Raw genomic sequence first — 26,092 nt, 5'->3', positions numbered from 1 at the left:
AGGGCCTGAAAAAAATCAGTATACCTTCACTGCAGAAAACAAACAAACATTGATTAAGCATTTTAAGCACAAATTCTATACATTTTTTAAACTCTAGAAATTTACCCAAATCACTGATTTACCCAAATCGACTTTGCTGCTCAAAATAAAAAGTACACATTCATGTATTCTTCACTTAAAAATATTTCTGTTTTATTTTATATTGAAGTTTCTATAATTTGTTATACAGAAGGCCGCTCATACGAAATCGTTGTCAATCCACACACAATGTTGTGGATATTTTAACATGGTTGCCCTTCTCGTAGATCTAGTAACAAGGGTCCTTAGTTATTTTTTGACAAGGATAGTTTTTTTTTTTTAAATTATGGTGCACATTATTGGCTTTCTCTATGCAAGAATACAATGATTAACTTAGGAAGGGTCATGTGATATGGGAAAGCAATTGTTTCACACCTAATGTGGATATTTTAACATGGTTGCCATTCTTGGAGATCTGTTGCATTGTTTAGTTCTATTTCTACAGGTATGAGGGCCATATACAAACAATCAAGTGACAGTTTTGAGCAGAGTTAAAATAATACAAACGTATATAAAACAAAGTCTTTGTACTTTATATTTATGTCAATATACACAGTATATTGCATGCAGTGGGAAACAATACATGCAAAAATAATTACTTCAATATTATTTTATTTATTTTTTTACTTTACCTTTTTTTCTCTTTTTTCCCCACAAATTATTGTGTTACAGTTTCATGTTCTTTTCACTGACAGTGTTAATACTGTAAAGGCCTTATTAAACTACATTAGAGCTTATCTTCACCTTTCTAACAGAAACCCCTATGGAATCTGCATTGTTCGGAGCTCTTAAAGTGGCATCCACACAATTTTTAAAGGCAGTGTACACTATTTGTCAGTGTCAAAGACCAGCCTTCACAGTTAGTGTGTCTCAACATATGCATAAAATAACAAACCTGTGAAAATTTGAGCTCAATCGGTCATTGAAGTTGCGAGATAATAATGAAAGAAAAATAACCCTTGTCACACGAAGTTGTGTGCGTTTAGATGGTTGATTTCGAGACCTCAAGTTATAAATCTGAGGTCTCGAAATCAAATTCGTGGAAATTTACTTCTTTCTCGAAAACTATGGCACTTCAGAGTGAGCCGTTTCTCACAATGTTTTATACCATCAACCTCTCCCCATTACTCATTACCAAGTAAGGTTTTATGGCAATCATATTTTGAGTAATTACCAATAGTGTCCACTGCCTTTAAGTTATGTACTAAATTACCTTTGGAAGGCGACATCGTATCTTCAAGATGTTTGATTTCAAAATAATTTATCATAAGAATGGGATGTCATTCATTCTTCATCACCATATCTCAAGGTTAATAAAATTAGGATCTTTACAAATAGGATGGCACTTCAAGAGCTCCGTAGGAAAAGTCTTAGTGTTTTGGACTTAAAGGGGATCTCCAAGGTCGAATTCAGATTTGGATGCACTTATTTTCAAATAGAGTTCTTGTTAAAGTGGGGTAATTACTTAAGAGTTTTAAGGGGAACTATAGTAGGAGGGTTATACTATGAAAATCAGTAACACAACGGGAATGGTTTAAGAAATTCTGCTGGACAGGGTTTTTGCAGGTTTGGGAATCTTGTGTAAAACGTAAACAGGGACGAATTGGTTGTGTTCTGGGTTTTGTTTTACAGCTTTTAGAGTTGCAAAGCGTTGATTTAGTTGTTATTGTTGTACTATTGGTATTTATTAAAATGTTGCATGAGTTTCTCACATACTATACATACATTGATTATGCATTTTGTTTGCGTAAACTTATTATGTGTTCTCAAAACAAGAAGCATTTGATGATAGACGATTTCATGGCCGAGTATTACCGAATGGGAGCGAGCAGTTCCGAAGCTATAGACGATGTGACCTCGGACGTCACTCGAAAACCATAACATGATAGTTTTCTAGAAAGAAGTAATTTTCCACGAATTTGATTTCGAGACCTCAAGTCTCGAAATCAACCATCTAAACGCACACAACTTTTTGTGACAAGGGTGTTTTTTTCTTTAATTATTATCTCGCAACTTCGATGACCGATTGAGCTCAAGTTTGTTATTTTTTGTATATGATGAGATACACCAAGTGTGAAGACTTGTCTTTGACATAGTGTCCACTGTCTTTAAAAGGTCAAATTATTAAATCATGTAGAAGAAAACCATGCGAAGGAAACTTTCTTTCCTACAGAGGAGACGATGGATCAATGTGGACATCTTCAAGCATGTTTTGAATTTTTCTTTACTTTGTTCAAGAAGAACTCGCTGAACTTCTTTGCAAGTTCCTCCGGACAGTCATTCACATGAAGAACTCTTGAGTTACTGTTAAGAAGCGAGTTCACAGATGATATGTCATTTGGGGAAACACTCGGTAGTTTGGCAGTGCAGTATTGTTTCTTAGCAGCATAGAGAAGCACATCGTTAACGTGTAATGCGGTAAACCATTCCATATCTGGTCTCGTTCGTAAGTTCTTGCTGTCATCGGTTATATTGGAACAGTTTTATTATCGACCCGGTAAACGTGTTGACCATCGTTCCCAGCTAAGCGGAGACGATAATCATAAAAGTCGAAGTCGTGCATCTTTGTGGGTGTCACGTGATGAAAGGAGATGAGGTAATCGGAACGACATCCGGGACCCTGCGGCAAAGAACACAAAATGAAAATATAATCACTTCAGGGAGTTGTGTTAGTAGTTGTGTTACTTATTATAATATTTCTAACAGATTTAATTTTAAAGAAACGTTTGAAGAAAAAAATCGTGAACATCGCAGATTTACATTACAAACTAATACACGGGACCATCGGCTTAACGTTCCATCCGCAAACCAAAACGTACAACAACAAAACACGCAATATTTACCTTTGCTATGTTATGCTTCTTGTGTGAGTGAATCCATCTCGGGAGATGCCCCTGAATAAGAAATCGCGCCCTCTTCTTTGTATCTCTTGACTCTCCAGTATGGACGCCAACTGCCGTCAAACACTGCCCCATCTTAGCATCCTCCGGATCATTTATACTTTTACCACACGCTTTGGAATTTAGGCTACACGCATTATCACTTTTCCCTTTTGTCCCAAACAACCTCAGTGCCTCTTTGCTCATAACGTACCCCGCGCCTCCACTCATGTACCCTTCCTTTGAAAACGACCTGAAACGGTGGCCGAAGTAAACGCCTTCACTGCTGTTTTTGTCGCTCAAAAAGTAGCGCAGGTTGTCTACGATGACGTAAGTGTCGTCATCAGCCTTCATGAACCAATCAGCGTCGTTGAAATGGTTCTGGTAGATATAGTTGAAGGCGTTTAAGGTTTTATTCCAAAGATTTTTGCGTCCTTCTTCCACTGGAAGTCCGATCGCTGGAAAAGTTGGATCAGCTTTGCTACTCATGTAGAGAGTGACGTCACAGCGTGGACCCCACGTCTCTTTAATGTGGAGAGCCTTTGCGTATAAAGTTTTTGGTGACGTCATTATCCAGCAAAGTACTTTGACCTTGCGAAAATTATCAGAATCAGTCGGGGAAACTTTCTTCAAAGGTCCTAGAGGAAAACAAAAATGAAACATCATTTTGTAATAAAACTTTATTCTTGAATTGTTCTTGGGCGTATTTAACAAGGAGTTTAATACTCGTCCTTTACTCTTGTACGTTTCAAGAGTCTTGTGATTACTCTAAAGTTATTGATCCCTTGCATGCGCGGCGACTGATGCAATAACACACGTTGACATTGAGCACCAAAATGGTGCATCCAATATTATTCTGATGATGACGTCAGGTGAATTGTGACCCCAGGTCGGCCTTCAAAAAAAGTACGGCCCCCAACTATAAACCGTAGTCACACAACACTGGAAAGCCCTTCTAGTTTTTGGCGCAACATTTTTTGATTTTGTGTCGCAAACTATAGGTATGTTTCACTTGAGTGCGCTCGCATTCATCATGAGTGTTTGTGACAAACATGACAGATAGAGAGCCGTGTTTTATACACTTTTTGTCATCGTTCCTTTCAAATAACTAACAAATTTTTATGGGTGCGTTCGTGTAGCTTCCCCAGGTCGACCCCGGTGTATGGCGGTTTTTCCAGGACGAACGTGTGCAGATAATAACCCACGTTCGTCCTAGAAAAAAAAAAACCGTCACACACCGGGGTCGACCCAGGGCAGCTAAACGAACGCACCCTATATTTATACACAAAGTGTCGACGTATCGGTATCTATATGTGTCTCCGTACACTTGAGAAACCTCCATATTAATGCAAATTTAACGTATTGAAAATGGTTTCCAGACCCTAACTCTAACCCTTACCCTAACCACCCCCCCCCCCCCCCTCGGCCAAACAAAGTAATACGTTTAAAGGCAGTGGACACTAATGGGCATTACTCAAAATAACTATCAGCATAAAACCTCACTTGGTAACGAGACCTCAAGTTTAGAACTTGAGGTCTCGAAATCAACCATCTAAACGCACACAACTTCGTGTGACAAGGGTGGTTTTTTTCTTTCATTGTTATCTCGCAACTTCTACGACCAATAAAGCTCAAATTTTCACAGGTTTGTTATTTCATGCATATGTTGAGATACACCAAGTGAGAAGACTGGTCTTTGACAATTACCAGTAGTGTCCACTGTCTTTAACGTTAACATAATGCCCTGTTATACTATCGATCAGGCAATCTTGAATTGGATGCATGTCGAACCAGTAATTCAAATATTGTCACAAGTCATTAACTTTCACATCGGCCTGTTACACGATCCATCATAGACACGAACTGGTTTAACTCTCGGGTAATGTCACTGACAATTGCTTTGTATACACAAATTAAAATTGTATTATATGGAAATTTTGCATTCGAGACAATGGTTACGGCCAAAAATACGGGACACTAAACATTTAAACAATTGTTAGCGTGCAAGTTTACTTGGTAACGAGCAATGGGGAGCTGTTGATAGTATAACACATTGTGAGAAAAGACTCCCTCTGAATAATAATAATATAATAATAATCTAAGCATTTATATAGCGTTCTTACACAAAAAAAGCTACCACAACGCTTTACAACAAAATAACAAGCAATGGGAGACTTTCTGGGACGATAGAGGGCAGCAGACTTACCGGGTAAATCCATTGTTCTCAGAATTATGCGCATGTTCAGAACTACGTAAACAATGGAAATTTACCCGGTATGTCTGCTGCCACCTAGTGTTGGAAAGTCTCCTATTAAATATTAACAATACATGTACAAAGCAATGAGAAATAAATAAACAGCCTAAGAAGCGAAATAAGTTTGGAAAAGGTGTGTTTTGAGTGGTATTTTGAAATCGGAAAGTGAATTAACATGACGTATTTGATATAAAGGAAGAATGTTCCAAAGGCTTGGTGCTGCTGCATAAAAACCTTTGGCGTAACGAAGTAACGTAGTTTTCGAGAAAGAGGTAATTTTTCACTAATATATTTAAAGACTTCAGCTGAAGCCTTTTATTATTCATCTGAAAGCACACGAAGTAAAGCAGCAAGGGTGTTTTTTTCTCTTGCAGTATTCTACTGCAACTTCGATTACCAGTTATGCTTATTTTTGGATACACAAAGTGAGACTACTTGTCTTTGACAATTGCCAAAGGTGTCTAGTGCCTGTAAGTGATATGCAATTAAACATTGGTGAAAGTAAAACGTGTTTACAGCAGATAGGCCTAATGGAAAGTGCAGGAAACTCCCTTTGAAATATATTTGCTTTAAATTCAACAGTTTTTTTCAAGAAGAGAAATAATTAATTTGTTTTGGTCTTCCACCAATAAATACACCCGAATATTTAAAAATAGTGAAAACAAATTCACTTGTAATGTTCGTGTATCCAATCACGGACGCTCTTCGAATACTCAAAATAATTGTTAGCAGACAACTTACTTTGTAACGAGTAATGGAGAGTTGTTGATAGTATAAAACATTGTGAGAAACGACTCTCTCTGAAGTAACGTAGTGTTTGAGAAATAGGTAATTTTCTCACAAAAATAATGTTAAAAACTTCAGCTATAGCCTTTTGTAATGCATCGGAAAGCACAGAAAGTAGTGCAACAAGGGTGCTTTTTATTTCATTATTCTCTTGCAAATTCGTTGACCAAAATTGTGCCAAAAAAATTCACAAGTTTATTATTTTATGCATATGTTGGGACACACCTCGTGGGAATACTGGTCTTTGGTAATGACCAAACATGTCCGGGCATTTAATAAAAATAATAATAATGGAGTCTTATATAGCGCCGGTATCCGCCACAAAAAGGCGCTCATGGCGCTCGCTCAAGATACAAAATAAACAGTTCAAAAGAAAGGAACAGAAACAGTTTGTAGAGAGATGAGGTCATTGTTTAACTGCAAAGAGGTGGGTTTTGAGGATAGTTTTGAAAGAAGATGTTGTTTTTGCAGTCCTGATGTGGTAGGGAAGACTATTCCACACCTTCCCCGCAGTAACCAAGAAAGCACGTGCTCCCCATGTGTTCTTTGCCATATGTTCTATGAGGAGACGTTGATCGGCTGATCTTAGGTTACTGCGGAAAGGTGCATACTGAGTGATGAGATCTGAGATGTAGGATGGCGCCATGTTGTGCGATGATTTGAAGACCAGGAGACCGAGTTTGAAGACTATCCTTTGCTCAACTGGAAGCCAATGGAGTTGCTTTAGGATAGGGGTGATGTGTGAGCTCTTGGGTGACCGAGTTACCAGTCTAGCAGCCATATTTTGCAAACGTTGTAGCCGAAAGAGCTGTGATTTGTTTACACCATACATGAGGGAGTTGCACATGTCCAGCTTTGACATGACAAGGGAGTGAATGAGTAGTTCCGCAGTCTGTGTGTTTATGTACTTGCGAATTAACCCAATACTGCGAAGAGACAGACAAACTGCTTGCGAAACAGCCGAGATGTGATTATTCATTTTGAGCTCCGAATCCATGATGACTCCAAGATTTTTCACCTTTCCAGATGGGGTTATGATGGCTTCACCAATCCTTAGAGTGGGGTCTGTTATTTTAGACCGATGTTGTTTGGATCCTACAATCATGAACTCTGTTTTGGCTTCATTGAGTTTGAGGAAGTTGCTTTCCATCCATAGACATATCTCATCTATGCAGGCTTCAATACGCTGTATAGCTCTTTCTACTTCTGTTTGGGAGGGGTCAACAGCTGTGTATATTTGTATATCATCAGCGTAGCAGTGGTAGGAGAGGCAATGTCTTCTGATGATGTCTGCAATGGGCGTGGTGTACATTGAGAAGAGTATGGGTCCAAGTGCAGAACCCTGAGGAACTCCATACTGCAAGGTGGTTGGTGTAGAGGTAGCCTGGTTAATGCGAACGAAGCAAGTCCTATCGCTGAGGTAAGAGTGAAACCAGTCAAGCGCACTTCCAGTGATACCAAAGTAAGTTTTCAGACGATCTAGGAGTAGGTTATGATCGACAGTATCGAAGGCTGCAGACATAATATCCAACAGCACTACGAGGGATATTTTGCTGTGGTTCATAGCCCAAAGTAAGTCATTTTGTATCTTCAAGATGGCAGTTTCAACACTGTGGTGTTGACGGTATGCTGATTGGTGTTCATCTATGAGCTTGTTGTCAGTAAGGTAGGCTGTCAGTTGCTGTCCAACAATGCGTTCTAGAGTTTTACTTAGAAAACTCAAGTTAGAGATTGGGCGATAGTTGCTCATTTCATTGGGATCCAAGGTTGCTTTCTTGGGGGTGGGCTGAATTTGGGCTACTTTCAACGAGGGAGGTACTTGCCGTGATCTAAGAGAGGTGTTGATTATTGTAGTCATAGCAGGGAGAATGGCCATTTCACATTTTTTGAGAAGCTTAGCTGGGATGGGGTCCAAGTTACACGACTTGGGTGGTGACTTTGTGAGAGTGGTGTGAACATTTTTAACAGTCACGTCGTCAAATGCATTAAGTTGTGATGATGCATGCCCATCAGAGCCGTGTGGCTGACATGTATGAACAGTCTCCTGACCATCACGGATTCGCTTGATCTTGTCAGTGAAGAAAGTGCAGAACTCATGGGCAAGGTCGTTACTGGACTCGTGCAAAGGAAGGGGGGAGCTCTTGTTCTTGTGAAGAGGTTTGTCAGTTAGACGGTAAATCTGCTTCTGGTCCTTGCTATGGTCAGCAAAAAGCTCATTGTAGTAATTGGATTTGGCTCGTTCGATTAGATGAATTACCAATTTCTTTTGTTCACAGTAGAGTTGGCGGTCAATTTCCAAGTGTGTGCGTCTCCACTTATTTTCGATCTGGCGACGTTTCTTCTTGGCAGCTCTGACTGCATCAGTGTACCATGGAGAGTTGTGGTGAAGGGTTATAGACCTCTGCTTAACTGGAGCATGCTTATCAAGAGCACGTGATAGAATACCATTGTATTGTTCAACTTGGGCAGATGATTTGTGTTTTTTCCTGCATTGACAATATCGTTTATCATCACAGAAATTAGCGAGTTGAATATTGCAGATATTGCGAGAAGGTATGGCTTTTTTGGTGTTGCTTGGTCGCTTTAGGTGAAGCTTGGCAGTGATAGCAAAATGATCTGAAATTCCATCAATTATGTTCAGATTACTCCACATAGGTGTACGCAGGTCGGTAAGTCTTGTGATGAAAAGGTCCAAAGTATGCCCTTTCCTGTGCGTTGCAGTGTCAACATGCTGTTGAAGGCCACTGCCAGACAGAAGCTCCTTGAAAGCGTTAGCATCTCTGTCATTAGCATTGTCAACGTGTACATTGAAGTCCCCTGCAATGATTAGTGGCATTGGCTTTATCACAGCACTTTCGACCAATAGTGAGAATTCCTCCAAAAATGCAGTGATAGTACATCCAGTTGATTTTTGCTGAGGGCGGTAGAGAATAGTAAGAGACAATGATTGGGTTGAACTAATTAGTTCAGTTGACAGGAACTCAAACGATATTGGTTCAATAGCGATGACAGGAAAACGCACTGTAAAACCACTCTTGTAGAGTAGAGCAACTCCTCCTCCACGTTTTGGTTTTGGGCGTGGCACCTGTTTGAGTTCGTAACCTGCAGGAGTAATATCGTTGATAACAACATTATCCCCATCTTTGAACCATGTTTCGCAAATAGCTACTAAATCTAACTTGTGGGTTAACACAAAGTCAACAAACTCAGTTCTTTTGTTGCGAAGAGATTGTGCATTCATAGCACAAAATCTTGCTTGACATTGATCAGGAACAGAGGTCCGCTTAGTTGATCTTTGACAGATTGTGGCATTGTTGTATGATGACACAGAGGAATTTGTGTTGTGTCTCTTAGTTCTATGAGTTCTTTTGCCGGCACGGCGGCTTCGAGGATGCCAAATACCCAAGTCTTTCAGTGTTAGCACCACGTCAGGTGCAATTGAATAGTCACTTCCATAGTTCATATGTTTCATAGACTTCAACTCTGCCGGGTCTTGGTGTCCAAGGAATTTCGAAGACAATAGACTTACACTCCAGCAGGGTTGACTCCAGTGTCCAGTCCTTTGTCACAATTGATCGAAGTTGCACTATAGGTGGTATTTGCACACTGGTTATGGTGGACACTGCGTAGATATAGCAAACTCACACCAAGACATATATACAAAATCATCATCTTGTTTTCATCATTTCAACAGCAACAACTTGGCAGTGAAAGTTGTCCCGTGGGTGGACTGTGTGAACACAAACAGTATGTTCTAATGATGAGATAAATAACAGTTGCAAAGTAGGTGAACATTGTTAGATGTATCAGAGCAGAAAAAGTGGCAGCAGCTAGAACAGCGCCCGAGTTAATACAAAATTAAAGTGTTCTTACCCGCCTCGGGTCTCTTTAAGACGTCCTTATCCAGCCGATGCTCCACAGTGGTGCTGTTGCTGTGGCGAGAAGCTTTACTAGATTTATTATTAGCATACAACACTCTGCCCAGTAAACCTTGAGGTTTCCGCTTATGTTGGTGGACAGAATTGTACATCGTAACATTCATGCGTAGCGAGAACACCAACAGTATAATTACGATGGTGATCATGCCGAAAAGACTAATTCGACCAAATAGCTTAGCCATACTGATGCGATTTATGAACATTCTATTTGAGCTGGAATATTTTATGCCTCCTGGATTTTAAAATGTATATTGGAGGAGTTTGACGGTGAATAGCGGCAAGACAATGCACTGTACTCAAAGCCATGCGCACTTGGGCTCACACTATCAAGTGGTACACGATGATCAACATCGCCAGTGCAGGACTTCGACATTTTTTCGGATATAATTTCTTCCATGGATATATTTGTTAGCTGTGAACTCGTTGAGAATATAGTGAGGGACACTGTGAATATATGAACGGAATTTCAGCTTCTCAAATCAGGTAAATAAAGAAATTGTAGTCAAACTTGTGTTCGCATTGTAAAGAACCTTTATACCCAGGACGTCAGTGCAGTGGCAACGACTGACGTCCTACCAGGGCTAGGGTTCGCCCCGGTGTGGCGGTTTCAGTTATCCGCCGTGTTCAGTTTTCCGCGTGACGTAGTCAGACATATCAACATGGTGTTCGAACGGTTTTAGCTTTCCGGCGTGTTCAGTTTTCCGGGTGACCTGTCAGATACCGCCGCGAGTACCCTGGCGAGTACTGTAGTTCTTTCAGCAGTGACCCCAAATTGTTTATATTACGATTCTTTTCTGTGTAGTCACATAATCTCTTGCCCCATCTTTACATGTATTCATGGGTACAACTTTAGGCAGGTCACACTCTACTTGCATAAAAAAACCGGAAAAGTTTCCGTATGGCGCCACCACTTTTTCATTCTATATGAAATAATATAGTATCTAATTTACCTCAATGAGATATCCCTTTTTGTAAAAATGAGTGAAAAAGTGGTGGCGCCATACGGAAAGTTATCCAAAAAGACCTCATACGATCCACGCGTTTGCCGCATAGTTGTACTCGACTCGTGAACGCCGCCATGACAGCTACCGGAGGGTAACGGATGACTCAATACGGCACTAAAACTGGACTACTTTCGCTTGCTGTGCGCAGGCATCGCATGACGTAATGCTACCGTATTTGGTCATTCGGAAAACTGAACACAGCGGAAAGTTGAAACCGCCACACCGGTGTTCCTGGTTGTGGCTGCTTTATGCTAGCACCTTACCTTGTAAAACCCTTATAAGGTGCTAAATAATTGGGTCTCAGAATTCATTACTGCAATAACCTATCTTTCTGATAGTTTGTATATACTCAGCGCCTTGAGTACCTTGTTTGGTAGATACGTGCGCTATATAAGACTTCGATATCATTATCATTCATTTAATTACAACAACAAACACTGAATACTATGGAAGTGAAAGTCGGTTCCATCTGATTGATTGTGAAGTGTACTGTACTGTGTTGTACTACCAAGTATGGGGCGCCGTTTGTCCATTAATTGTTTGACACTTTTAAGGCATGTTTTTACCATGGTTTACAGCAATTAGATGTAAACCATAGAAACTGTTGCCAAATCCTGTTATGGTTTACATACCAGTAAAGTATTTGTTGTGTATAAGTTTATGGTTTACAAACCATGAACATACAAAAAACATTTACAAATCGTGGTTCATAAACCAAGAAAATTTACGCATCTTAAAAACATGGTTAATAAACCATAAAAACTGAAGCATCAAATTCATGGTTTACAAATCATGGTTTATAAACCATGAAAATTGAGACATCTAAAAACATGGTTTATAAACCATGAAAATTGAAGAATAAAAATCGTGGTTTACAAATCATGGTTTATAAACCATAACAAATGAACCATAAAATCATGGTTTGTGACCATGGTTTATAAACCATGAAAATCGAGACTTCTTAAAAAACATGGTTTATAAACCATGAAAATCGAGACTTCTTAAAAAACATGGTTTATAAACCATGAAAGTTTACACATCTCAAAAAAAAAAACCATAAAAAAATGTGCACTTATACAAATCATGGTTTACAAACCATAAAAATGTGCACTCACAAATCATGGTTTACAAACCATAAAAAATGTGCACTCAGAAATCATGGTTTACAAACCATAAAAAATGTGCACTCAGAAATCATGGTTTACAAACCATAAAAAGTTTCTATGGTTTACACCTAATTGCTGTAAACCATGGTAAAAACATGCCTTAAAAGTGTCAAACAATTAATGGACAAACGGCGCCCCATAACCAAGACCCCTGCAGGGAAAAGTTTCCGTATGGCGCCACCACTTTTTCATTCGAAATAAAATAATATAGTATCTAATTTACCTGATTGATATCCCTTTTTGTAAAAATGAGTGAAAAAGTGGTGGCGCCATATGGAAAGTTATCCCCATGCAGTATTACTATTAGGGGCCCTGTGTCAACATCCATGATAAAGCAAAACATCGATATTTTTGTACCCTACATCACTAAGCTTGTAAACGAATCCCTCAGTTCCGGTTGTTTCCCCGATAGCCTCAAAGTTTCCTACATCAGGCCGCTCATCAAGAAACCAAACTTGGACAAGGAGATATTCAAAAACTACAGACCGGTTGCAAACTTAAAATATCTTGGAAAAGTCATCGAACGAGTAGTTTCATCACGTATTTCTGATCACATTCATACTTTCAACCTGTCCGACGTGTTCCAGTCAGCATACAAGCCTTTCCATGGGACTGAGGCTGCACTAGTCCGTGTGAGCAACGATATTCTCTCTGCAATGGACAATGGTAACCTTACAGCACTAGTCCTGCTAGACTTGAGTGCTGCTTTTGACACTGTCGATCACAACATCCTTCTCTCTCGGCTCCAGAATCACCTTGGCATAGAGGACACAGCCCTAGCATGGTGCAAATCGTATCTCTACAATAGAACTCAGCATGTATGTATTGGCACCGCGATATCCGACCCTGTTGTTTTGAACTACTCTGTGCCACAGGGGTCGGTACTCGGCCCGCAGTGGTTTACGCTATACACTTTACCGATTCGTGACATCATCCTGAAATTTAATCTGAATTACCATGTGTACGCAGACGACACTCAGCTATACATCACGTTTAAATCTTCTCAAGAAAACGCCAATGCATCTATTGCAAGACTTGAGAAATGCATCCAAGAGATTCGACGTTGGACACAACAAAACTTCCTGAAGTTAAATGATGATAAGACAGAGTTCCTTCTATTTGGGTCACGTCAACAGTTAACTAAGGTTTCAGTGCCATACATCTCCATCGGTGATGCTCGGATAGCTCCCTCGCTGAAAGCTCGGAACTTAGGGGTTATTTTTGATTCATCAATGACACTTCAGCCACACATCAACAACATTGTTCGTTTATCATCATATCACATCAGGAATATAGGTAAGATTCGCAAGTACTTGGACAAAAGTGCCACTGAAAAGGTCATTCACGCATTTGTTACTTCTCGTCTTGACAACGGCAATGCTCTTCTCTACAGTCTTTCTAACAACCAGATTTCCAGACTTCAACGGCTCCAAAATACTGCTGCCCGCATTGTGACACTGTCTAGAAAATCGTGTTCTATCACCCCCATTCTGAAACAACTACACTGGCTCCCTATCTCTCAACGAATCATCTTCAAGCTGATGCTCATTGTCCACAAAGCTCTTAATGGCAAGGCTCCCCACTATATTTCTGAACTGCTTCAAGTTTACACTCCATCAAGGAATCTTCGATCAAGTTCTATGCTTCTCCTCATTGAACCCAAGTCTCGACACTCATGGGGTGACAGGTCTTTTTCTTCAGCCGCGCCACGCATCTGGAACTCTCTACCACTTAATCTTCGATCTTGTCTTTGTACTGCAAAATTCAAGTCTCTTCTCAAAACTTATCTTATGTCACAGGTTTTCAATGACTAATTTTGTTGTGTCTGTTTTTCTTTGTGTTGTGTTTTGTTTTTGTTTTGTTTTTTGGTTTTACTGCGCCTTGAACACCCAGCAGGGTGGATATGTGCGCATTTACAAGTCTTATTATTATTATTATTATTATTATTATTATTATTCTTAAAGTTAACTATTTGCAAAATTTAATCATTTTAAAAAATGAGTGCAGAGCATCAGTTACTCAGCTCAACTACTAGCTCAGCTAGCTGGGTCAACTAGTGGACACCAACTTAATAGTGAGTGAGTGTTGTCGAAATTATAAATGTACTTTGTAGCATTTTGCTTTCTCTATGTTTTACTTTAACTTTAAGTTTATAATCAACACTCTAAACCAACACGAAAGAAGGAGCCAGTACTACTGCTGTACTAGGTAAAATCAGATAAAATCCAAGCGAATAAACCAGCTACCTCTTCATGCAAATCACTTCAAAGTTCAATTCAATTAACATTTTCCAATTTCCATAATCGCTCCTGGAGCAGAGAGCACATGTTTTGCTTTTCGGGATTTCCAAAGAAAGAACTTTCTCTTTAAGGCACCACCTTCACAAACTCTGTAGCACGCAACAAACATGCATATAAGTCCAGGTACCAGACTGGGCGTATATTTATATCTGGCGGGGAAAACCCGTAAAACAAGGGGCTGCACACTCAAAATAATACGGGTAAGTTTGTGAAAATATCAACGAATATTTTGGCTCTGTTTGTACAATTCAAAAAGATAGTTTGGTGATTTAGAAAGTATTTCAATAATAGTACTACTATTAGTAGTGCCACCCCATTGCGTCACCTTTAAATAAACTTCCATTTTATTGTTTTTTCAGAAAGCATTGCGAAAGTTCCGTTGGTTATTGCCGTGATGCGTGTGTGTACGTCGTGTAGCTAGGACGGTGGTTAACAAAAGCACAACCACTATAACTCGCATTTTTCAAGCATTTTCAATATTTAAAGGTAAGTTTTGAGCATGTTTTTTAGGTCATTTGTGGAGGGGGAACATGGAGGTTTTTGATGGATGTTTTAGGTCCGTTTTCCTTCTTTCTGAAGCAATCCGATGGGGATTTTTGTTGCTCTCTCCGTCGGTAGTCTACGCAAATTAAAAGAGACCACCATTTTGGTCGCGGTTTCATGTGGTTGTTGTTGTTTGTTATCATCCACGTTTTGGGGATCAAGCCAGACATGCGACTTCCGGTCGAATGCTAAAATGGGAATGAAGACACTGACAGTTTGTTGTTGTTGTTTTTGTTTTTGTTTATGTTCTTGTCTTGTGTGTTAGGTTGGTAACTGTCAGATGAAAAGGATGTTCACATTAGACATTTTCTTTAATGACGCTTTCCCATAATTTTCTCAAATATATTATCTTGCTTTCTTCAGACCTGAAGTCCCATCCACTATTCCACGCAATCGACTGGAAGCGAATCAGGGAGACAGAAGCCCCTTTCATCCCAGCCCCAGATGACAGAACGGACACCACTTATTTTGACGGTAAACATTATTCACAGTATTTTGTTTTCACCATACACATAAAATTTGATTTGAAGAAATGCAGACTTTAAAGGCAGTGGACACTATTGGTAATTACTCAAAATAATTATTAGCATAAAACCTCACTTGGTAACGAGTAATGGGGAGAGGTTGATAGTATAAAACATTATGAGTAACTGCTCCCTCTGAAGTGCAAAGTTTTCGAGAAAGAAGCAATTTTCAATGAACTTGATTTCAAAACCTCAGGTGTAGAATTTGAGGTCTCGCAATCAAGCATCTGAAAGCACACAACTTTGTGTGACAAGGGTGTTTTTTCCAAGTTTCATTATTATCTCGCAACTTCGATGACCGTTTGAGCTCAAATTTTCACAGGTTAGTTATTTTATGCATAGTTGAGATACACCAACTGTGAAGACTTGTCTTTGACAGTTACCCAAAGGTGTCCAAACAGAAGAAATGCAGACTTTAAAGGGCAAGTAAACCTTTAGTTTATATGACTGTTTAATCCTTTAAAATGTAGGTGTGCACAATTAGACTGACATTTTCAATGGTGGTCAGGTTTTTGAGATATCGCTGAAAATCCAGAGAAAATATGTCAACGCATGAAGGAAATTCCCTGATGGGAATACACATACTGAGAAGCGTCACTGCTTGGCTTAAAAAAAAACACGTCTTTCGAATCGAAAGTGAAATGTAATAATATATAACTAATGGTTTAGTTATTCAACAATATTTAAAAAAGACACTGGCAGTAAAAGAAACCTAAATTGCGGTCTTAAATTCACAATTGGTCAGTTAATACTGTAATATATTTGGGAGACACAAATAAGTCATACACAAACATGGCTACCTGGAACCAACGACGCTCACACGAGGTCTTTTATTATAGAACACAATACGAACCGTAGAGGGCGCTATACAATGTTTATGGACTCACAGTATAGAATACTACAAATACAATAATAAGATAGTTTCATGTAATACGATTAAAAAACGTAAAAATTTAAATGCACAAATGACAATAGACCACAAAAGTAACAGGGCAAAAGACACAGAATTGCACAAAAAACATAAAAATCACAGAACAATCCCTAACCAGATCTGGAAAGCATCGCATATGAACAACAGTTATAAAAACTAAACAAAAATAACCAAACAGTTGAATGAAGATATGATTAAGACGACATTCACAGTGGCCGACTTCCTGACAAGAGGAATAAACAAGCTATTGGTTGTTGATGAGGTTAACTAGTTTCCACAATGCTTTATGTATCCCAATCCGCTGTAGGCTTTTGACCAAAGGTTGTTATTGCCACTAATTTTAAGTGTGATTACCAAACATATCCCTTTCCTTTAACCTGATCATTTAACAGCTCTTTAAAGGCAGTGGACACTATTGGTAATTACTCAAAATAATTATTGGCATAAAACTTTTCTTTGGACGAGTAATGGGGAGAGGTTGATAGTATAAAACATTGTGAGAAACGGCTCCCGCTGAAGTGATGTAGTTTTCAAGAAAGAAGTAATTTTCCACGAATTTGATTTCGAGACCTCAGATTTAGAACTTGAGGTCTCGAAATCAACCATCTAAACGCACACAACTTCATGTGACAAGGGTGTTTTTTTCTTTTGTTATTATCTCGCAACTTCGATGACCAATTGAGTTCAAATTTTCACAGGTTAATAATAATGATAATACACGGTTTTTATATAGCGCTTTTTCACGGGGTGTTTTAAAGCGCTTCCGATATTATTACCCCTGGTCACTGGGCCTTAAATCATTCCTTAAACCATCTCAGCTCCCTGGGGAGTATACAGCCTGTGCGACAATTATATGCGCTACATGGCTAAACCAATCACAAGAACCATCTCTGCCCTCACAGGTACCCATTTACCCCTGGGTGGAGAGAAGCAATTATAGTTAAGTGTCTTGCTCAGGGACACAAGTGTTACGACCTGGATTTGAACCCACACTCTGCTGAACAGAAGCATCAGAGCTTGAGTTCGGTGCTCTTATCCACTCGGCCACGACACCCCACAGGTTTAGTTATTTTATGCATATGTTGAGATACACCAACTGTGAAGGCTAATCTTTGACAATTACCAATAGTGTCCACTGCCTTTAACAGGTTACTTGTCCGTCTCCCTTTTTTTGTTTAGCTCGGAACAACATGCAGCATCTCCAGATGTCTTCTTTTGCACTTTGACCTCTTGAATGATAGTGCAATCCACAACTCATCAACATGAAACTATTCCAGGATGGTGGTCAACTTGGTCCAGTGGTTAGACTGCAGGACTTGCAATCACAAGGTTGTAGGTTTGAATCATACTAAGCTAACTGTGGTTCAGTGGTTAGACTGCAGGACTTGCAATCACAAGGTTGTAGGTTTGAATCATACTAAGCTAACTGTGGTCCAGTGGTTGGACTGCAGGACTTGCAATCACAAGGTTCTGGGTTTGAATCCTACCAATCAAACTGTGATCAAGTGGTTAGACTGCAGGACTTGCATCCACAAGGTTGTGGGTTCAAATCCTACCAAGCTAACCGTGGTTCAGTGGTTAGGCTGTAGGACTTGCAATCACAAGGTTCTGGGTTCGAATCCTATAAAGCTAACTGTGGTCTAGTGGTAAGACTGCAGGACTTACAATCACAAGGTTGTTGGTTCGAATCCTACCAAGCTAATGGTGGTCCAGTGGTTAGACTGCAGGACTTGCAATCAGAATGTTGTTGGTTCGAAATCTACCAGCTAACTGCTCATTTTACAATGACAATTTTGTGATGGTTCAGTGGTTAGACTACAGGACTTGCAGTGACAAGGTTGTGAGTTCAAATGCTACCAAGCTAACCGCTATTTTAAAAATGACAAGCGTCTAGTTACTGAACCACAAGTTCTTGATTTACAATTCATAATCGTGGGCGTCCGGGCTGGAATTTTAGGAGGGGTCATGGAGATCACTGGGCTGACTACCCATGTCATATTAACTGCTCATCCATTAATTTTTATGAGCCAAGTAATTCAAAGGCCACACTTGGAAATTCTTTTAAAGAGCTTTCTTAATGTTCAATACAAATTATGCAAAACGTAAAAGACCATTTTACTTAAAACTTCAATATGGGCAACGGTGTCAAAGCAAATTTAATGTCAAAATTCCAAGACAAAAACAACACAGAATCCTGGGTCATTATTCCTTGAATGTAAAACCTTAGACAATTGCAATATAACTGTATATACAATTACGATATTACCTTTATACGATTGCGATATAACCTTTTATATTTGCGATATAACCTTATATGATTGTGATATAATCTTGAACTATTGCAATATTTCCCTGATACAATTGCGATATAAATTTATACAATTTGAGATATAACCTTATAGAACCGTGGTTCAGCATTATACAATTCCTTTGAAGGCACTGGACACAATTGGTAATTACTCAAAACAATTGTTATCATTAAAAACTTACTTGGTAACGAGCAATGGAGAGCTGGAGATAGTATAAAACATTATGAGAAACAGCTCTCTGTGAAGTAACATAGTTTTTAAGACAGAAGCGATTTCTCACTAAAATATTTGAATTTGATTTCGAGACCTCAGAATTAGAATTTGAGGTCTCGAAATCAAGCATCTGAAAGCACACAACTTGTGCAACAAGGGCGTTTTTGCTTTCATTGTTCTCTAATTGCAAATTTGACGACCAACTGAGCTCAAATTTGTACAGGTTTGTTATGTTATGCATATTTTGAGATACATCAAGAGTGAATACTGGTCTTTGACAATTACCAAACATGTCCAGTGTCTTTAAATCAACATACCATTGCAGGTTTATTGGCAGAGGACACTATTGGTAATTGTCAAGGACTAGCCTTCACAGTTGGTGTATCTCAACATATGCATAAAATAACTAACCTGTGAAAATTTGAGCTCAAACGGTCATCGAAGTTGCGAGATAATAATGAAGAAAAGATACACCCTTGTCACACGAAGTTGTGTGCGTTTAGATGGTTGATTTCGAGACCTCAAGTTCTAAATCTGAGGTCTCGAAATCAAATTTGTGGAAAATTACTTCTTTCTCGAAAACTATGGCACTTCAGAGGGAGTCGTTTCTCACAATGTTTTATACTATCAACCTCTCCCCATAACTCGTCACCAAGAAAGGTTTTATGTTAATAATTATTTTGAGTAATTACCAATAGTGTCCTCTGCCTTTAACTATTGTGATTTAACCTTATACATTTCTGATCAAGTCAAATGTGTTATATTGTACTATTCCAATAAACAAAATTACAAAACATTGATAAAAAATGCTTGACTTATGCCTTGTGATTTTATTTATTTGTATTATTTGACCACATTTTGAAGTTCGATTTGTATGCATTAAAATGAAGCTGGTTTCTTCAGTGATGGCATGTACCTTTCATTTTTTTTTAAGATTGAGATTTGATGTTGACCAATCTATATCTAAAACCATTCCTCAAGATGAAAATATTATTTATAAAAGTTATTCCTCAAGTTAAAAACACATCAGAGTGAGAGGTACCTATCGCATTATTTTAGAGAATAAAAACAACTCTTTGTGTTTTCTTAAATTTATGGCCCAAATATTTGATAAACTGTAGGACATCTACCCCTTGTTTTGTTTGTATTTTTTTAAATTTGTTTTATTGATGTATTTATTTTGAGGCACAAGGCTCATCTCTTTAAACTTTTTCAGTAAACAAAAACGGTTTACCCTACAAAAAATGGATGTTCAAAGCCTTGCATTTTTCGTTACAAAAATTCAAATGGTAAGCCTTGCGTTTTAGTAAAATCCTTGCAATTTTTCTAACACAACAACATGCATAAGATGGCCATATTTTGTTATTAATATTTTTTTATTTTTTTATATATTTCTTTTTTGGGTTGAAGTGTACCGAAGGCTTTAAAAGTTAGATTATTTGGTGGCGCAAATTTGAGTGAGATATTTTCAACAACGAAATAAGGTCACTTTTTAATAATCTACCTACAAGTTATTTATTCCTACATTAATAATAAGCCGAGAAACGAACAAAAAATAGACCTCATATATTACCTTTAGTTCTTTCAACTTTGCGCTAAATCATTTCAAACGTAAGGCTACTTGGTTTAACTAGTGTTCATGCGTTTTGCACGTACGTACAACGTTCATTAAGCCCCTGGCCAATAAAAAGGTCTGCTTTGAAGACTCCATCCCAAGCCCCTCCCTCTTCGACTGTCTACATCCTTATAAATCCCACAACGAGCCCCGGTTTTTCATTGTTCGTTTCTTTCACCCGCTTGGTTCGTAAGGAATGCCGTCGAGAATACAATGCTAACACTATACTCTTATACTAAAGGAGTATTCCAATCCCAAACCCACATCCCCAGTCGTTACGACTCTAATTCAGCCACCAGCAGTGGTGCAAAGTCTTTAAACCCAGTTGAAGAACCCGCTGAATGGCTGCATTATACATGTATATATAAAGTATACTTGTTTAACACGTTTCTGGTTTATTTTCAAGACAATCCATTATCTTGATCATCTATAGAAGACACATCTCTAATTGTTCTGATATAGTGTTATTGTAAACAATGGGAAGCTTAAGCGAAAATAGTAGTTGTTCTTTTTGGGGGAGGGGTCGGTTAATTAGGAGTCCGATCCCAAAACATGATATTGTGATCCATATTGCTTGTAGGTCTTCCTCCATGCGGTGTCCATAGTGTTGTTGGTGAAAACCAGTAACAGTTCCCTTACAGACAACATTATAATTGCAAACTAGTGTCTCCCAATCCTTTAGTTACATCTTTTATGTTACATTTTAATAGACAAGGTATCGTTTGAAAAGACACCTAAATCCTTTAGGTACATCTTTTAAATCTCATGTACAGACAAGGTATCGATTGAAAAGACACCTAAATCCTTTAGGTACATCTTTTATATCTCATATGTACAGAAAAGGTATCGTTTGAAAAGACACCTAAATCCTTTAGGTACATCTTTTATATTACATTTGACAGACCAGGTATCGTTTGAAAAGACACCTAAATCCTTTAGGTACATCTTTTATATTAGTTGAACAATCAGCTACTGGACTCATTGTTAAACTCTATAGACGTCAATGGTCAAAGTGTGTTGGATCTTCCTGGATCTTTGGGCGGAGTCAGCAAAGCAGAGCTTTTTATTGGCCAGGAGCTTAATGAACGTTGTACGTACAGTGTAAGCGTTTATTCATCACTTAATATGATTCAAGCCTTCGATTCTCGCATTTCGAATCATTCCGCGAGATCTTGCGGGAGCCAGTTTGCCCCTTTGATCTTGGACAGGCACCGGTGATTGGAACCAGCTAAAGCAACCGACAGGTACCCGATTTCCACGCTACGCGAAATAAACATCAACAGAGTAGTAGAGGTCTGGGTACTCGACGGCTTGATGCCGTGACGCCATATTCAAAATGGCCACCAGCCATGCTTTATTTTGTCAACACCGTGAATATACTTACGATGATTTGATGTGATTTAATGTCTCTATGGGTAAGCTTTATCATGTAGTTTATTCAAGTTCATAATGTAGAATAGGATGAAGGCCTCGTGGAAGGCGTGTAACCACCTAGTTTGTCATAAAACGGGCAATTCTTGTCGCAATTTTATTCCACCTTCAGCATGCTCAACATAAACAACGGCAATCCGGAAGTAGCCGTAACGTTAGAGCATAGGTCATTGCATTGTCATTGCCAATTTGCCGTCAATCAGATACTGGATGAAGAATTCCTCCATGATCTGATGAAACAATCGACTTTTCTGTGTAGTTCTTATAGATTATCTACTTCAATTCGTGTCGGCCACTCCTACGTGTTTCTATGTCAGTTTCTGTTGACATGTTATGTAACACTGAGCTGTCGTAAACTGTTTACCAACCAAAATGACCGGTGGTCTGACATTCGGAGTCGTAGGCCTACCATCCAAAAGAATTGATACATCATGTTTAAGCCTTTGCAGATTGCCTTTCTCATATCAAGTTGTAAATCTAAAACTGGTTTGCCACCTATACTGCCAAATGATAATGTAAATTTTTAAAGTCTGAACATGGTCTGAATAAAACTGGCGGGTTTTTTATTTTTATTTTTTTAATCGTCTGAAATTTCATCCAGATGTGTAATGAAGGACGAGGTGCACAGAAAAACCTTGGTCTGAGTCGTAGGCAACTTTTTGAGATATTGTCTAGTTTTCGATGCCCCCAAATCAAGATTAAAATTAATATTAATTTGAGGCCCTTCCAATTGTTCCAGCCATCTGTAATCCGTAGAGCGTCTTTTGCACATAAAGAACTTTCTTTGGTTAAATTTTGAGGCAAATCTGAGAGAAATTTGTTTGACGGTGAAAAAACGTCAAGTTATACCCCATGCTGTTTTCTCAAAAATCTGCCCAAAAAATTTGTGTTTTTCAAAATCGCCTGAAAACTTGGGTTTAGTCGTCTACCTTAGTAACTTTTTGACGTAATTGTTTTTATTGCCTGATTTTCGATATAACAATGTCTCGAATAATTATTGTATCAAACTCAATAAAACCAATTGTACCATCACGGCGAGTACCCACCAAGAACACTGGTGGAAATTTAAAGAAGTTATATTCCCGCCGTCATGTTGATCCCAGCTAGCCTATTAAAGACTCAGCCACCCAACCCCAGTGTACCCCGCTACCCTTTCCACAGCGACCGACAATCCCCAATTCCCATCGAAATGCCAGACCAACTTCCCCTGTGAACTAATTTTCTATACCTACATCGTGTGCCTTCGACTCAAACAATTATTTTGTAAGTCCCCTATTATGCCTATGTTTCCTTGTAAACCAATGCGCCATACTTACAGCGTGTGCCTTCCATCCACTCACCAATTGTTTAAATCACAACCAAAGAGTCCCCTGTCTACCCGTCAGTAAAGCGTATGCCTTCCACTCTCAAATTATTTACCTAGTCCAAAGCAAGGATTTCCCTATGCCATTGTACCATGCGTACCATTTCCCCATTAATTAAACTAATTGTCTATCTTTATGTCTACAGCGTGTGCCTTCAACTCGTCGAATACTTTTTAGGTCCGAACACAAGAGTCCCCTATCTACTACCAATACCCGTCAGTAAAAGCGTATTATGCCTTCCACTCGCAAATTATTTACCAAGTCCAAAGCAAGGATTTCCCTATGCCATAGTACCATGCGTACCCCTTTTCCCATTTTAAACTATAGTGTGTAGATTTTAACTCAAATATGTTTTAAGTCCGAACCAATGAGTTTCCCATGCCTATGTAACCAGCCCACAACTTGTGCATTTCACTCGAAATTACTAAGTATAAAGCACTGATTTTACTATGCCATAGCATCATGTGGAAAGTGTTCCCCTCGCAAATTATATACCAAGTATAAAGTATAATATACGAAGTATAAAGCATTGATATTCCCATACCATAGTATCCTATGAAAAGTATTCAACTCGCAAATTATACACCAAGTATAAAGCATTGATATTCCCATACCATAGTATCCTATGAAAAGTATTCAACTCGCAAATTATACACCAAGTATAAAGCATTGATATTCCCATACCATAGTATCCTATGATGAGTATTCAATTATATACTAAGTATAAAGCACTGAAATCCCATGCCATAGCTTTCTGTGTAAAGTATGAACCGAAGGTTTATCAGGTCTAAAATGCGAATGATTTTGGGGGGGACCCAAGTGGGTGTCGTAGGTGGGTGTCGGCTTCCGTAGCGAAGGGTCCCCGGTTCGAACCCCGGTGGTGGCATCGCGGTTGCCGTCCGAGAAGTCTCGACCCACCAGACAGTGGCACACACCGCGCAGTGGCACTCACCGCTAGCACTCGCTTAGAAAAGAAACTTAAAACTTAAAACGAACCTATGCTCTTTTTTATATAAGTTTAAAAAAAATAATAAAAAAAACATTTTTAAAACGTCTCCAACTTTTCTGAAGCTGGATTCGATCCCGGGACCCTCCGGTCCAGAGACCAGAGCCCTTCCACTGGGCCACTGCTCCTTCTTACTATTATGCGTTCGAGTTTTATTTTAAACCTTCGTATGACAAACTTTTAATTAAAACGTAGTAAAAAAACACCCGGGAATCGAACTCCGCACCATTGGGTGTAGAGTCCGGAGCCCTTCCATTGAGCCACGTCTCCTCTTACTTCATTTGCGTTCGAGTTTAATTTTAAACCTTGGTATGAACAACTTTAAATCAAAACGTAGTAAAAGAACACCCGGGAATCGAACTCCGTACCATTGGGTGTAGAGTCGGGAGCCCTTCCATTGGGCCACTACTACTCTTACTTCATTTGCGTTCGAGTTTAATGTTATACCTTAGAATGAACAACTTTAAATCAAAACGTAGTAAAAGAACACACGGGAATCGAACCCCGTACCATTGGGTGTAGAGCCCGGAGCCCTTCCATTGGGCCACTACTAATCTTACTTCATTTGCGTTCGAGTTTAATGTTATACCTTAGAATGACCAACTTTAAATCAAAACGTATTATAGCTTATGCCTTCCACTCGCAAATTATTTATTAAGTGTAAAGCAAGGATTTCCCTATGCCATAGGGTACCGCGCAAACCAATGTTCTCAAGCATACTAAAAGAACACAGACCGGGTTCGAACCCCGTACCATCGGGTGTAGAGCCCGGAGCCCTTCCATTAGGCCACTACTACTCTTACTTCATTTGCGTTCGAGTTTAATGTTATACCCTAGAATGAACAATTTTAAATCAAAACGTATTATAGCTTATGCCTTCAACTCGCAAATTATTTATTAAGTGTAAAGCAAGGATTTCCCTATGCCATAGGGTACCGCGCAAACTAATGTTCTCAAGCATACTAAAAGAACACAGACCGGGGTTCGAACCCCGTACCATCGGGTGTAGAGCCCGGAGCCCTTCCATTAGGCCACTACTACTCTTACTTCATTTGCGTTCGAGTTTAATATTATACCCTAGAATGAACAATTTTAAATCAAAACGTATTATAGCTTATACCTTCCACTCGCAAATTATTTATTAAGTGTAAAGCAAGGATTTCCCTATGCCATAGGGTACCGCGCAAACCAATGTTCTCAAGCATACTAAAAGAACACAGACCGGGGTTCGAACCCTGTACCATCGGGTGTAGAGCCCGGAGCCCTTCCATTAGGCCACTACTACTCTTACTTCATTTGCGTTCGAGTTTAATGTTATACCCTAGAATGAACAATTTTAAATCAAAACGTATTATAGCTTATGCCTTCCACTCGCATTAATTATTGATTAGGGGTTAAGCACGGATTTCCCTTTGCCGTAGGGTACCGCGTAAACCAGTGTTCTTCAACGCAGAAAAAGAAAACACACCGGGGTTCGAACCCAGCACCTTTAGCTTCAGAGTCCAGAGCCCTACCACTGTGCCACTGTCCTTCTTCATAACAAAAGGTTCGAGTTTAAATATAAACCTTAGAATGAATTCAACTTTAAATCAAAACGTAATAGCGGGTGCCTTCCACTCGCATGTTATTTATTAGGTATAAAGCAAGGATTTCCCTATGCCATAGGGTTCCGCTTAAACCAATGTTCTTACGCGTAGAAAAAGACACACGCCGTGGCTCGAACTCAGTACCTTTGCGCTCAGAATCCGGAG

At 39.1% G+C, this 26,092-nt stretch overlaps 1 protein-coding gene and 1 long non-coding RNA gene across 4 annotated transcripts; one reads left to right on the top strand and one right to left on the bottom strand.

Moving 5' to 3' along the window:
• Positions 1–2,545: 2,545 nt before the first annotated feature.
• Positions 2,546–3,669, bottom strand: LOC117300266 (glycoprotein-N-acetylgalactosamine 3-beta-galactosyltransferase 1-like). The gene is made up of 2 exons (XM_033783999.1): positions 2,922–3,669; positions 2,546–2,698 (listed from the first exon to the last, which is right to left on the bottom strand). The coding sequence occupies exons 1-2, from the start codon at positions 3,621–3,623 to the stop codon at positions 2,546–2,548; spliced, it is 855 nt and encodes a 284-aa protein (XP_033639890.1). The 5' UTR covers positions 3,624–3,669.
• Positions 3,670–10,123: 6,454 nt separating this feature from the next.
• LOC117300335 lies at positions 10,124–17,765 on the top strand. 3 transcript variants are annotated; one of them, XR_004520162.1, is made up of 4 exons: positions 10,124–10,418; positions 14,765–14,891; positions 15,312–15,422; positions 17,583–17,765. It is a non-coding gene; the product is annotated as an uncharacterized LOC117300335 (long non-coding RNA). The 3 variants fall into 3 exon arrangements; XR_004520160.1 differs by lacking the exon at positions 10,124–10,418 and adding an exon at positions 14,100–14,179; XR_004520161.1 differs by lacking the exon at positions 10,124–10,418 and adding an exon at positions 14,100–14,183.
• Positions 17,766–26,092: the final 8,327 nt, after the last annotated feature.

This window comes from Asterias rubens, chromosome 15 (genome assembly GCF_902459465.1).
Source record: "Asterias rubens chromosome 15, eAstRub1.3, whole genome shotgun sequence".
Taxonomy (NCBI): Eukaryota; Metazoa; Echinodermata; class Asteroidea; order Forcipulatida; family Asteriidae; genus Asterias; species Asterias rubens.
The sequence above is the reverse complement of the archived record's forward strand: the minus strand, read 5'-3'. Positions and strand labels throughout refer to the sequence as shown.

What these genes read in the sequence shown, in the direction of transcription:
- LOC117300266 (XM_033783999.1), bottom strand. Translation starts at nt 3,623, where the DNA reads ATGATGTTTCATTTTTGTTTTCCTCTAGGACCTTTGAAGAAAGTTTCC. An exon ending in AGAAGCATAACATAGCAAAG is followed by an intron (nt 2,699 to 2,921) that starts GTAAATATTGCG and finishes TCTTTGCCGCAG; the next exon opens with GGTCCCGGATGTCGTTCCGA.